This window comes from Mustela erminea, chromosome 1 (genome assembly GCF_009829155.1).
Source record: "Mustela erminea isolate mMusErm1 chromosome 1, mMusErm1.Pri, whole genome shotgun sequence".
NCBI classification, from domain to species: Eukaryota; Metazoa; Chordata; class Mammalia; order Carnivora; family Mustelidae; genus Mustela; species Mustela erminea.
In genome coordinates, this window is record NC_045614.1 from 103,084,806 (window position 1) to 103,096,553 (window position 11,748).

At 40.1% G+C, this 11,748-nt stretch overlaps 1 protein-coding gene across 10 annotated transcripts in view; it reads right to left on the bottom strand.

Annotated features, from left to right (window-relative positions):
* WDR53 (WD repeat domain 53) overlaps positions 1 to 11,748 on the bottom strand; it is a 57,736-nt gene that overhangs the window by 43,082 nt on the left and 2,906 nt on the right. For 5 of the 10 annotated variants that reach the window (XM_032336645.1, XM_032336669.1, XM_032336639.1 and 2 more), the window contains exons 2-3: positions 7,201 to 7,696; positions 662 to 836 (exon numbers count right to left, since the gene is read on the bottom strand). In XM_032336645.1, coding sequence (XP_032192536.1) covers positions 662 to 836; positions 7,201 to 7,680 — 655 coding nt within the window. In that variant the 5' untranslated portion in view covers positions 7,681 to 7,696. Of the gene's footprint in view, positions 1 to 207; positions 837 to 7,200; positions 7,716 to 11,748 lie in introns of those variants that run through there. The other 5 variants (XM_032336602.1, XM_032336611.1, XM_032336631.1 and 2 more) reach the window with 4 other exon arrangements.

Below are 11,748 nucleotides of genomic sequence, written 5' to 3' on the forward strand. Positions count from 1 at the left end.
TAAAATGGCTGGTATAATATGGCCATTACACAGTGAATATTCTCCTCCCTCAAATTTTAATATGTCACTTACTATATAAAGTATTACCCAATTATCTTTCATTCAGATGCCTTATAATTTATACGATGGAATAGTACTATTCCACATATGACAAACATTAAGAATGACAAAAATGAACCATCAGGATTTTTTTTAAACTATAAAAAGTTGATGCAGTTTTTCAAATGATTTTATTGGATTTAAAATTCCTTTAAGGGATATACAGATATACAACTAGTTTGATCAGCTACTAATATATTTTGGTATCCCTTTATTCTTGTACTTAAGAGCCAGTTCACTTTTTCTCCGTGTTCAATACTTAGCTTTGGTAAAATTTTGCCATGTTCTTCTTCATCTGCTGGAGCATGATGAGTGTTTCCACCCTGCTTCGTATAAGATGCTCTCTTAGTTTTCTTCCTGTGAGTAGGTTTCGTAGGACTCTTCTGTTTTTTTTCAACTTCACTGTTTACATCCCACAACATTATCTTCCCATCATTCCCTCCTGTAAGCAGCAGATAGGATTCTGGCAGAAAGCAGACCTGGGATACTCCCAAAGAATGGCCCTTAAATCCCAATTCTTGTTCACACTTAACTCCCATCACCCTAAAGATTCGAACCTTACCATCTTCTGCACCACAGCTAAAAATATTACCACAGGATGCCACAGACACGGAGTGGGCTAAAGCAGGGTTTAAAAGCTGACCAGGCGATTGTGGGCTTTCCATCTCTTCTGTTTCATCTTCCTGCAAATTTGTAATCCAGAGTGGCCGTGATTTCTGAAGGTTCCATAGCATTACCTTTAAATAAGAGGGAGTTATGCAAACAGAGATTTAGCCATTTTGCTCAATTACCATGCTTATTCCACTTCTAATAAAGTCACCAAAGTAGTCTCATAATAATTACTACAACACAGGACCAGCAATATTAAATTTTTAAAAATTCACACAGCACTATAATATGCCAGGGGAATGCTACCCTGGTACCAAAACCAGGATGCCAGTGGGCAGTGAGGTAGAATTTAGAAAACAAAATCCTAAATAACTTGTGATTAACAACCCCATTAAAGTGCAATCCACATTCTTAAGCAATTGCCAGTTTAAGTCATTGTACCCTTATCTCTGCAAGTAAAATGGAAGAGTATGAAATGTATTTAATTTTTAAAAATACTTTATTTATTTGACAGAGAGAGAAAGCACAAGCAGGGGGATCGGCAGAGGGAGAGGGAGAAGACTCCCCTCTGAGCAAGGAAAATGATGTGGGGCTTGATCCCGGGCCGTGGGATCATGACTTAAGCTGAAGGCAGATGCTTAACAGACTGAGCCATCCAGGCACCCTGAAATCATTAATAAATAATGAGATTTATTAATTTTAGCCTATGCCAGTTGCAAGTCAAAAAGCCTGTCCAGTTAAATAAATGAAATCTGGAACGCTTTCTCTTTCCTTTCACATTACTTAAATTACCCATTTTAGGGGCTTACCTCAAGTCCCTATCCCTCTAGGACGTCTTTTCTAACTATTCCAGCTTACTTCTCTCCCATATTTAATTTCTATGCTATTTACCAACATATACTACTAGCTCGTCAGTTTCCTGAGATTTAATTCTTCTTTTTTAAAAATTTTAAGTAGACTTCATGCCCAGTATGGGGCAGGAACTCATTACCCCAAGATCAAGAGTCACATACTCCACTGCTAAGCCAGCCAGGAGCCCTGAGATTTAATTCTTCTTTGCTAATATCTAGCACAATGCCCGGAAAAGCAGAAGTTCCATACTTGTCTGTTGGTTAATTTGACATCCTGATACATGCAGGTTTTTTGTTGTTTCATACTATGATTTTGGATCTACTAAATTGATTTAAATGAAAGGCTAACTAAAACCTGTATAAAACGAAATAAAAAGCTTTGTGAATTGACTTTACTCTATAATCTAGTGATGCATTTTATTCCCACAGCAACTAATCTGAAAAGGAGAATATTCATCATATTTCAGAGAATAGACAGCCTTATTTTACCATCTAATATCTCTTAAAAATATTTTATTTGTTTATTTATTTGAAAGAAAAAGTGCATGTGCAAGTGGGGAGAGGGGAAAAGGGGAGAAAGAGAAAAAAAGAGAGGGAATCTCGAGCAGACTCCACACCGAGTACAGAGCCCAACGATGGGCTCCATCCTTAGACCCTGAGGTCATGACCTGAGCCGAAACCAAGAGTCAGATGCTTAATAACTGAGCCACCCAGGCGCCCCATATTTTACCAACTAGTATTAGCTCATAATTATGAGTCACAATTTAAATGGACACTAGAATAAGCATGACCATGTTCAGTCAAAAGCATAGATCTGAACTGACAAGATTACTACTGCTGGGATGCCTGGGTGGCTCTGTCAGTTAAACTGCCTTCGGCTCAGGTCATGATCCCTGTGTCCTGGGATTAAATCCCAAGTCAGGCTCCCTGCTAAGCGGGGCGTCTGCTTCTCCCTCTGCCTCTGCAGCTCCCCCTACTTGTGTTCTCTCTTTCTGACAAATAAATATTTTTTTTTTTAAAGATTACTACTGCTGATGATGCTAACAATTTGGTTTTCTTTTGACAGTAACTTCCCTCAACTTAGCCTTCCAAAAGAAGTGACATCCAGTAACACTTATATTGTTTCTATCAAGGAAAGCACTGAACCCTTCTGGATTAGATTTATAACATTATACTAAGTAGCCAGCAGTTGCTATTTGACTGAAGACAGAATACTAAAAAAATCAAAATAAAGTAAAATAAAGAAATATCAGAAACTATAACAAAGATGAACAAGTACTAAAATGTAAGGTGGAGGGGTGCCTGGGTGGCTCAGTCATTAAGCATCTGCCTCTGGCTCAGGTCATGATCCCAGGGTCCTGGGATTGAGCCCTACATTGGGCTCCCTGCTTGGTGGGGAACCTGCTTCTCTCTTCCACTCCCCCCTGCTTATGTTCCCTTCTCTTGCTGTCTCTCTGTCAAATAAAGAAATAAAATCTTTAAAAATGTAATGTGAAACAAGGTGCCTGGGTGGCTCAGTGAGTTGGGCCTCTGCTTTCGGCTCAGGTCATAATCTCGGGGTCCTGGGATCAGGTCCCGCATCGGGCTCTCTCCTCAGCAGGGAGCCTGCTTCCTCCTCTCTCTCAATCTGCCTACTTGTGATCTCTCTCTGTCAAATAAATAAAATCTTTAAAAAAAAATGTAATGTGAAACAATCTCTATAAAAATGTCTAAACACGAGGAAGACAGACATTTCAAAATCTGCTAGCTTGAATGTCTTGGCAGGTATCCCCATGTCTTTCTTGCACAGTCCTGCGTTGATGCTTGGATTATATTTTCTGTCCTCGTAAGACATCTAAACAAGAACTATACCCAGAGTGTTTTCAGCAGCTTACACATTTTTTTGTATTTACTGAAATCATCTAATTGTAGTAATAGTCATCTCAGATTCTACCAATTCAAGAATCATTTCCAAATACTGAAGATTCCAGACTGTTCCTGCCTGGACATTCTCTATACCCCCACTTTACTCTTCCTAACTGCTGAATATTCTAAGGTGTTTCACAATTTCTCAACCACTGGTTCCAGCGGTGTCACCCTAAGAAGGAAAGCAAGAGATACTGAAAGAAACGAATTCAAAAGTTTGGGGTTTATGATCCTACAAAATGTCAGAGGAGGAGAAAGTGGACAACTGGCAAACGTTCAGAAGTGAAAGCAATCACATCAGTAAGACTCCACTCATGAATTGCTCCTCCTACAAAAACATTTCTTTCCACACGGAAGAATTATCTTCAAGGAAAAAAAAGCCTCTTTTATCAGCCTGATCCTTAAGTGCTAGTACTAGTGATCTTTCAAACTCCAGAAAGAACACTAACCTTTGAATCATTTATTTTCAGATGTGGAAAGGGCAAAAAAAATCAATGTTTATGCGAGAGAAATATAGGATGGTCTTAAATTTCCAAAGGTCTTTACAAGAGAAAACTATTTGAGCGGTGGCTACCCATGTATTTATTTAATGTTTTTTTTTAATTTTTATTATTTTTAAAGATTTTTAAAATTTATTTGACAGAGATCACAAGTAGATGGAGAGGCAGGCAGAGAGAGAGGAGGAAGCAGGCTCCCAGACGAGCAGAGAGTCCGATGCGGGGCTCAATCCAGGACCCTGAGATCATGACCTGAGCCGAAGGCAGAGGCTTAACCCACTGAGCCACCCAGGCGCCCCTAATGTTATTCTTATATTTAACCATTTTATATTTTATAGCTACTTAATAAATATTAAGCAGTCTCAAAATTTTTTTTTTAAAGATTTTATTTATTTGACAGGTAGAAAGACAGCGAGAGAGGGAATACAAGCAGGTGAGTGCGAGAGGGAGAAGTAGGCTCCCCCCGCCAGGAGCATGGACCCAGACTCGGGGCTCAATCCCAGGACCCTAGAATCACGACCTGAGCCAAAGGCAGCCGCCTAACTGACTGACCCACCCACGTACCCCTCAAATGTCTTAATAAACCACTTTAAGGTCCCTGCCCCTCTAAGTGTGCTTGCCTAATTATTTAAACCTATCTAGATTGAAAGATATAATTTTTATAATTTCTATAATAACAAAGATAGTTACAATGAACGCATCTACTATGTGTGGCAATAATTCAATTCCTGCCTTGAGATAAAATATTTGTTCAGAGAGAAAGTAATCCCAAAATTAACCTGATAAGAATTCCCTTCCACTACTGTATGTATATTCTTTTTTAAAAAGATTTTATTTGTTTATTTGACAGATCACAAGTAGGCAGAGAGGCAGGCAGAGAGAGAGGGGGAAGCAGGCTCCCTACTGAGCAGGGAGCCTGATGGGGGGCTCGATCCCAGGACCCTGGGATCATGGCCTGAGCCAAAGGTAGAGGCTTTAACCCACTGAGCCACACAGGTGCCCCTGTATCTACATTCTTGGACCCTTCCATGCTGGCTATTCTTAAAGTTTAGAATAATACTAGATAGCCAGGTTTTAAGAAGTAAACTGTGGAATATATTACAGTTTCAACTTCAGATAAGGAAAGTAATTTCTTTTTTTTTTTTTAAGATTTTATTTATTTATCAGAGAGAGATTGGGGGAGAGAGCGAGCACAGGCAGACAGAATGGCAGGCAGAGGCAGAGGGAGAAGCAGGCTCCCTGCCGAGCAAGGAGCCAGATGTGGGACTCGATCCCAGCACGCTGGGATCACGACCTGAGCCGAAGGCAGCTGCTTAACTAACTGAGCCACCCAGGCGTCCCAAGGAAAGTAATTTCTTAAAAGCATAGTTGAGCTGTCTTACCACTGTTGGTATAGCACGACCCAATGCAGAAATTAATCTACAGTGGCATTTTAGTAAGTCTTGGGAGTCAAATCATCTAAATCTCCTTCTCACAAAATACTTATATCCTATACTGTCCTCTAGCAGCTGCCTGCCACTATAACTTCTCTCCTAGAACTGGAGGCAAAATATAAACTCTGGATGCCCATTTCTTATGTAATGTGAAAAGTATATAGGTTATTTTTGCACACTGAATTGTTTACTGCTATGCCTAGTAAGTTAACGAACCAGTGACTGACAACTGGTATTAAGCTGAAGAATGAAAGAATGAGGGGCTCCTGGATGGCTCAGTGGGTTAAAGCCTCTACCTTTGGCTCAGGTCATGATCCCAGGGTCCTGGGATCACATTTTAGGTAAGACAGTTCTTTACTGTTTAGGGACTGTCCCAGCACTTTAAGACACTCCCTGATTCTGCCTACTAAATACCAGTAGCTTGGGGGAGGGTAATGGCAGTCATTATAAAAATAACAACAAGCAGCCTCATTTTCTTCTGACTTTTGAGTGGGTGCAGAGGGTAGAGAAGGGAACAGTAAATGTTGGCCACAAAGATAGACAAATCTTTGATGCTATTAATGGAATCACAGAGTCTTGAAAGAGAACTGGACACAGTTAAGGATGTAGATTAAATGCCTATAACAGTGCAGGGCACACAGGGCACACACTGGTTTTTTTTCTAGAACTCACCTGTTCCCAAACCAAGAACTTTTTCTACTACATTACACATGATATCCTGCTTGATACCACTGATATCACAGAAAAAACATACAGGCTTTGGAGCGAGAGAGAATGAAGATTGGAATCTCAATTCAGGCAGCTATGTGGACACTTATTTTAAACCTCAGTCTCATTTCTAAAAAAGAAATAGTAACTACCAGGGTGTGGTTCGAGTGAAGACTAATATATGTAAAGCTGGCAAGTACTAAGTGCTCACCAAAGAGAAGTCATGATTATTCTCACTCCAGTGACACAAGATTTACTTTTAAGAAGTACATCTGCTTTGAGAAAATTCAAGCTATCAGGGGTAGAGGGGGAGCTTTCTTTTATTAAACCAAAATCTGGGGGCACCTGGGTGGTTCAGTTGGTTAAATGTCTGCTTTTGGCTTGGGTCATGAACCCAGGGTCCTGAATCAAGCTTGGCAGGGATCTGCTTCTCCCTCTCCTCCCTGCTTGGCTCCCTCTCTCTCTCAAATAAATAAAATCTTAACAAACAAACCCGAAATCTGCTTCTATAGGACTTCTATTTAGACTAGCACATTCTACTTTTCCCTCTCATGAAAACCAAGAATTAAACACTTCCATTTCCTCCACAAAATGGAGTTTCTAGATACATCTACTCTCCTGATGGCTTTCTTCTGAATTTGGTCTAACTTGTGATATTCCTTTCAAAACTCAATGAATGCAATGCTCTGATCTTGGTCACCAATACACAATACTTCAATAGATGTACCACAGAATTTTAAAGTAAAAACAAAAAAATCCTTATTTAAAAAAAGTTTCTATAGAGTGGGTGATAAAGTCTGCCTTTAGCATGCTCTTTTCTTTAAAAAGATATTTAGAATCAAATATTTGAATTCCCAGAGTTTATGACTCTCAGGTATAGAGAAAGGAAAGCTAAAGGATAAATGATTACTTTGTGAATGAAACCTACTAGGCTTTGTCAAGTTAGCATTAAAAATGCAGTAGAAGTAAGGCTAATGATTCATACATAGAAAAGACATGTCAGTAGAGAACAGAAAAAGCAAAGATTTACTTAGCCTGATCAGTAATTTGATCATTCCTAATTTAGAAATTATCCAAGTACTCTCTGCAAAGCATTACCTGCATATCCAGTCCACATGATACCAGGCTCTGAGGCCTTTGAGGCCGAAAAGCTACAGAGGAACAGATATTGGAATGTCTCTTCAGTGACCTGCTAACTTTCTTATTTTCCAAGTCTAGGATTTTAATTGACCCAGAGTCATCAGCAGAAGCCAGCAGGTTTTCAGTGTCATTCAATGAGAGGCAATTGATTTCTTCTTCATTCACATGAAAATGGTCCACGGAACCTTTGAGGGACCGGACATCCAGTAAGCTAATGGTTTCTCCATGTGAGGCATAGAGCTTGGTGGGGCAGGAGGGAGAGAATAAGACACTGGTAACATCATCAGCTCCTTGGAAGCGTGTATGTCCTAAAGGAGTCCCATCTTCACCCCAAGCCATGAGATCACCACCCTCTGCTCCAGAAGCCACTAGCCCTTCTTGACTTGCATTCAGGCAGAGAATAGGAGAAGAATGTCCACCAGTCCATTTGACAGCCATTATGGCCCAGGAGACCCTGAGAGGAGGGAGAAAAACTACAATCTCTTATTTAAGATCCTGATGGTAGCAGACAAATGCAATATGCAGTATTTCATTTAAATATTTTTTAAAAGACATCTAAAAAAAAACTTAATTTAAAAAAAAAGACATTTGAAGATCAAGTCTACAAAAGCCTAGCTGGGACACAGGATCATGGGGCCCCTGGCTGGCACATGCATAAACAGGCTTTCTTTGTAATCAGGGTCCCAGGCAAACCTGGTCTCCCAGTATTTGATGTGGGGCCCACACAAGAATAAACATTATAGGGGGACCTGGGTAGCTCAGTCGGTTAAGTGTATGCCTTCCACTCAGGTCATGATCCTGGGGTCCTGGGATTGAGCCCCATGTTGGGTTCCCTGCCTAGCGGGGCCTGCTTCTCCCTTTCCCTCTGCCCTCTACACCCCAATTCATTCTCTACCCCTCCTGAAATAAATAAATCTTAAAACAAACAAACAAACAAACAAACATTATATACTTAAACTAAGAAAATACTTTTTTAAAAGAGATCTGCTTGGGGCGCCTGGGTGGCTCAGTGGGTTAAGCCTCTGACTTCGTCTCAGGTCATGATCTCAGGGTTTTGGGATTGAGCCCTGTATCAGGCTCTCTGCTCAGCAGGGAGCCTGCTTCCCCCTCTCTCTGCCTGCCTCTCTGCCTAATTAATGATCTCTGTCTGCCAAATAAATAAATAAATAAATAAATATTTTTTAAAAAAGAGAGAGAACTGCTCAATCATTAGGTTATATCTTTTATCTGAATGTTTTAGAGAATAGATTCTCTGGGTTTGAATAGATCTACTAAATATTATTAGCTGGGTGACTTTGGGCAAGTTACTGAACTTCTCTGTGATTCATTTTCCTTCTTTGTAAAATTGGGGTGGTAATAATAATAGCACCATTTTATAGGATCATAGAAAAGTAAATAAAATATGTAAAGCACATATAATAGTGTTTGGTACATGAGTGCTCAACAAATATTACCATTATCACTTTTTTTTAAAGTAATCTCTACGCCCAACGTGGGGCTTGAACCCACAACCCGAGATCAAGAGTGGCAAGCTCCATCAACTGAGCCAGTCAGATGCCCCTCACTTTTCCCAATTTTATTAGGCTGGTCAAAGTGGCATCTTGGATCTACACCAATGGTGCTCAAAGTATAACCTCCAGACTGTGAGCATCACCTAGGAACTTAGAAATTACCCAACACCACCCTAGACCAACTGAACCAGAAATACTGGGGTTGGGGCCCAGCCATGTGTTTTAACAAGCCCTCCAGGTGATGCTGAGGTATGCTAAAATTTGAGAATACTACACCAATAATCATCCAGGGAAATGGTTAAAAAAAGACCCTTGGGTTTTACCACCAGAGACTAATTCAGTATGTTATTTAACTTTATTCTCAAGACAACCCTTCTGTTTAGTATTATTCCATTTTAAAGATAATAAAACTTGAGTTTCAGAAGTGTTAAATAATTTGATCAAAGTCACCTGGCCTTTAAGATTTGACCCGATATAAAGGGATCCCAAATTTTTATTTTATTTTATTTTATTTTTTTTAGATTTTATTTTATTTATTTGACAGAGATCACAAGTAGGCAGAGAGGCAGAGAGAGAGAGGAGGAAGCAGGCTCCCTGCTGAGCAGAGAGCCCGATGCGGGACTCTATCCCAGGACCCTGAGATCATGACCTGAGGCGAAGGCAGCGGCTTAACCCACTGAGCCACCCAGGCGCCCCCAAAATTTTTATTTTATTAAAGATTTTATTTATTTGACAGCGAGAGAGAGCAGGAGAGCACAGCAGGGGAGTGGCAGAGGGAGAAGCAGGGAGCCTGATGTGGGGCTTGATCCCAGGACCCTGGGATGATGACCCAAGCCAAAGGCAGTTGCTTAACCAACTGAGCCTCCCAGGCGTCTCTGGCTCCCTAATTTTTGAATAACGAAGACTGTCTTCTAACAATTCCACTGACAATAGTTACTTTTTTGGTTAAGATTTTATTTATTTATTTGACAGACAGAGATCACAGGTAGGCAGAGAGGCAGGCGGAGAGAGAGGAGGAAGCAGGCTCCCTGACAAGCAGAGAGCCCGATGTGGGGCTAGATCCCAAGACCCTGGGATCATAACCTGAGCTGAAGGCAGAAGCTTTAACCCACTAAGCCACCCAGGAACCCCTTGACAATAGTTTTCAACTTTAGTATTCTCTGAAAGTACAGAAAATAAACAAAAGTCACAAATAATTCATTACTGCTTTTTTAAATTTTATTTTTAAAGATTTAGTGAGTGGTGTGCTCATACAAGCAGGGGGAGGGGAAAGCAGAGAGGGAGGAAGAAGCAGGCTCCCTGTTGAGCAAAGAGCTTGATACCCTGCTCCCTGGCTTGCTGACCTGGATGGAAGGCAGACTCTTAAAGGACTGAGCCACCAAGGGACCCTTCATTATGGCTTTTATTTATTTATTTTTTAAAGATTTTATTTATTTATTTGACAGAGATCACAAGTAGGCAGAGAGGCAGGCAGAGATAGAGAGAGAGGAGGAAGCAGGCTCCCTGCTGAGCAGAGAGCCCGATGCGGGACTCGATCCCAGGACCCTGAGATCATGAACTGAGCCGAAGGCAGCGGCTTAACCCACTGAGCCACCCAGGCGCCCCTCATTATGGCTTTTAAATGTACTCATGTATTTTTACTATTTTTTATTAAAGTTTATTTATTTATTTATCTCTACACCCAACATGGGGCTCAAATTCATAACCCTGAGATCAAGAGTCACATGCTCTTCTGAATAAGCCAGCCAGGTACCCCATACTCATGTATTTTTAATTTTCTTATCACCCGCTTACACTTAACAGTAGTGCTTATGTGCAAAATTTAGAATCCTGATACACTAGGCATCCCGGATTTATACAATGAAATTGCGAGTACCCTGCCTCAACTGCATGTTGGGTAAATCAAAAAAGGAAATAAGGGCAATTTATGTAACTCTAAATGTTCAGACAAAAAGAAGCAAACAAATCTACCTGAACAAATTTAATGCTTAATTTCACAAGCCAAGGGAGAATTTCTCTACTGAGAAACTGCCACAGCTGCTTTCATATTTTCAGATATGACACCTGAATTCAATCCAATTGTACAGATAACTTTCCTAATATTGTTTTGAAAAATAATTTAAAGTACTGGCAATCTGCCTAAAGTTTCTATTCCTGACACAAAGCTTACTTCCTCCCATTTTTAGGCACTCACACATACACAAAATAACTAGACTGCTAAAAAAAACCTTTCAGTAATCAAAGTAACAGAGGGGTGGGGGGAGTAACAGAAACATGGTCACAAAATCATATATAGCAATTTTCATAAAGAGGACAAAATGGGAAAGACAAAAAGATACTTTATTTCAGCAGAAGCACTGAATTAGAATACAGAGGAAACTAATTAGAGACCAAAGCAAGTAAGTTTTAAAGGAGAGGTTTGGAGAGGAAATGACTCAGAGAGAGGTAAAGACAGGGAACTCTGGTGGTTTGATTTTTGCTGACAAGTAATGGAACAGAAGTTAAATAATTTTCTACCAAAAAAATAGTTAAATAATTTTCTACCATAAAAAAACTTGTGCCAAATGCTCAAGATAAGCCAAGAAAAAAGAACACTTAGCACAATTTAAAATGAAAGGTATTAATATTTAGGCTTAGGGACTGTCATCTGTGGTGACTACTGATTTGTCAGATAATAGAGACAATATACTACCTTAAAATATGAAATTTGTAGTAACCATTGAAAATGCCACTTCAACTATAAATAATTTTGTTTAGGGGCACCTGGGTGGCTCAGTTGGTTAAGAGGCTGCCTTTGGCTCAAGTCATGATCCCAGTGTCCTGGGACAGAGCCCCGCATCAGGCTCCCTGCTCAGCGGGAAGCCTGCTTCTCTCTCTCCCACTCCCCCTGCTTGTGCTCCCTCTCTCACTATGTCTTGCTCTGTCAAATGAATAAATAAAATATTAAAAAACAAAAACAAATAATTTTGTTTAACTCTTTTCTTTAGAGATCTGA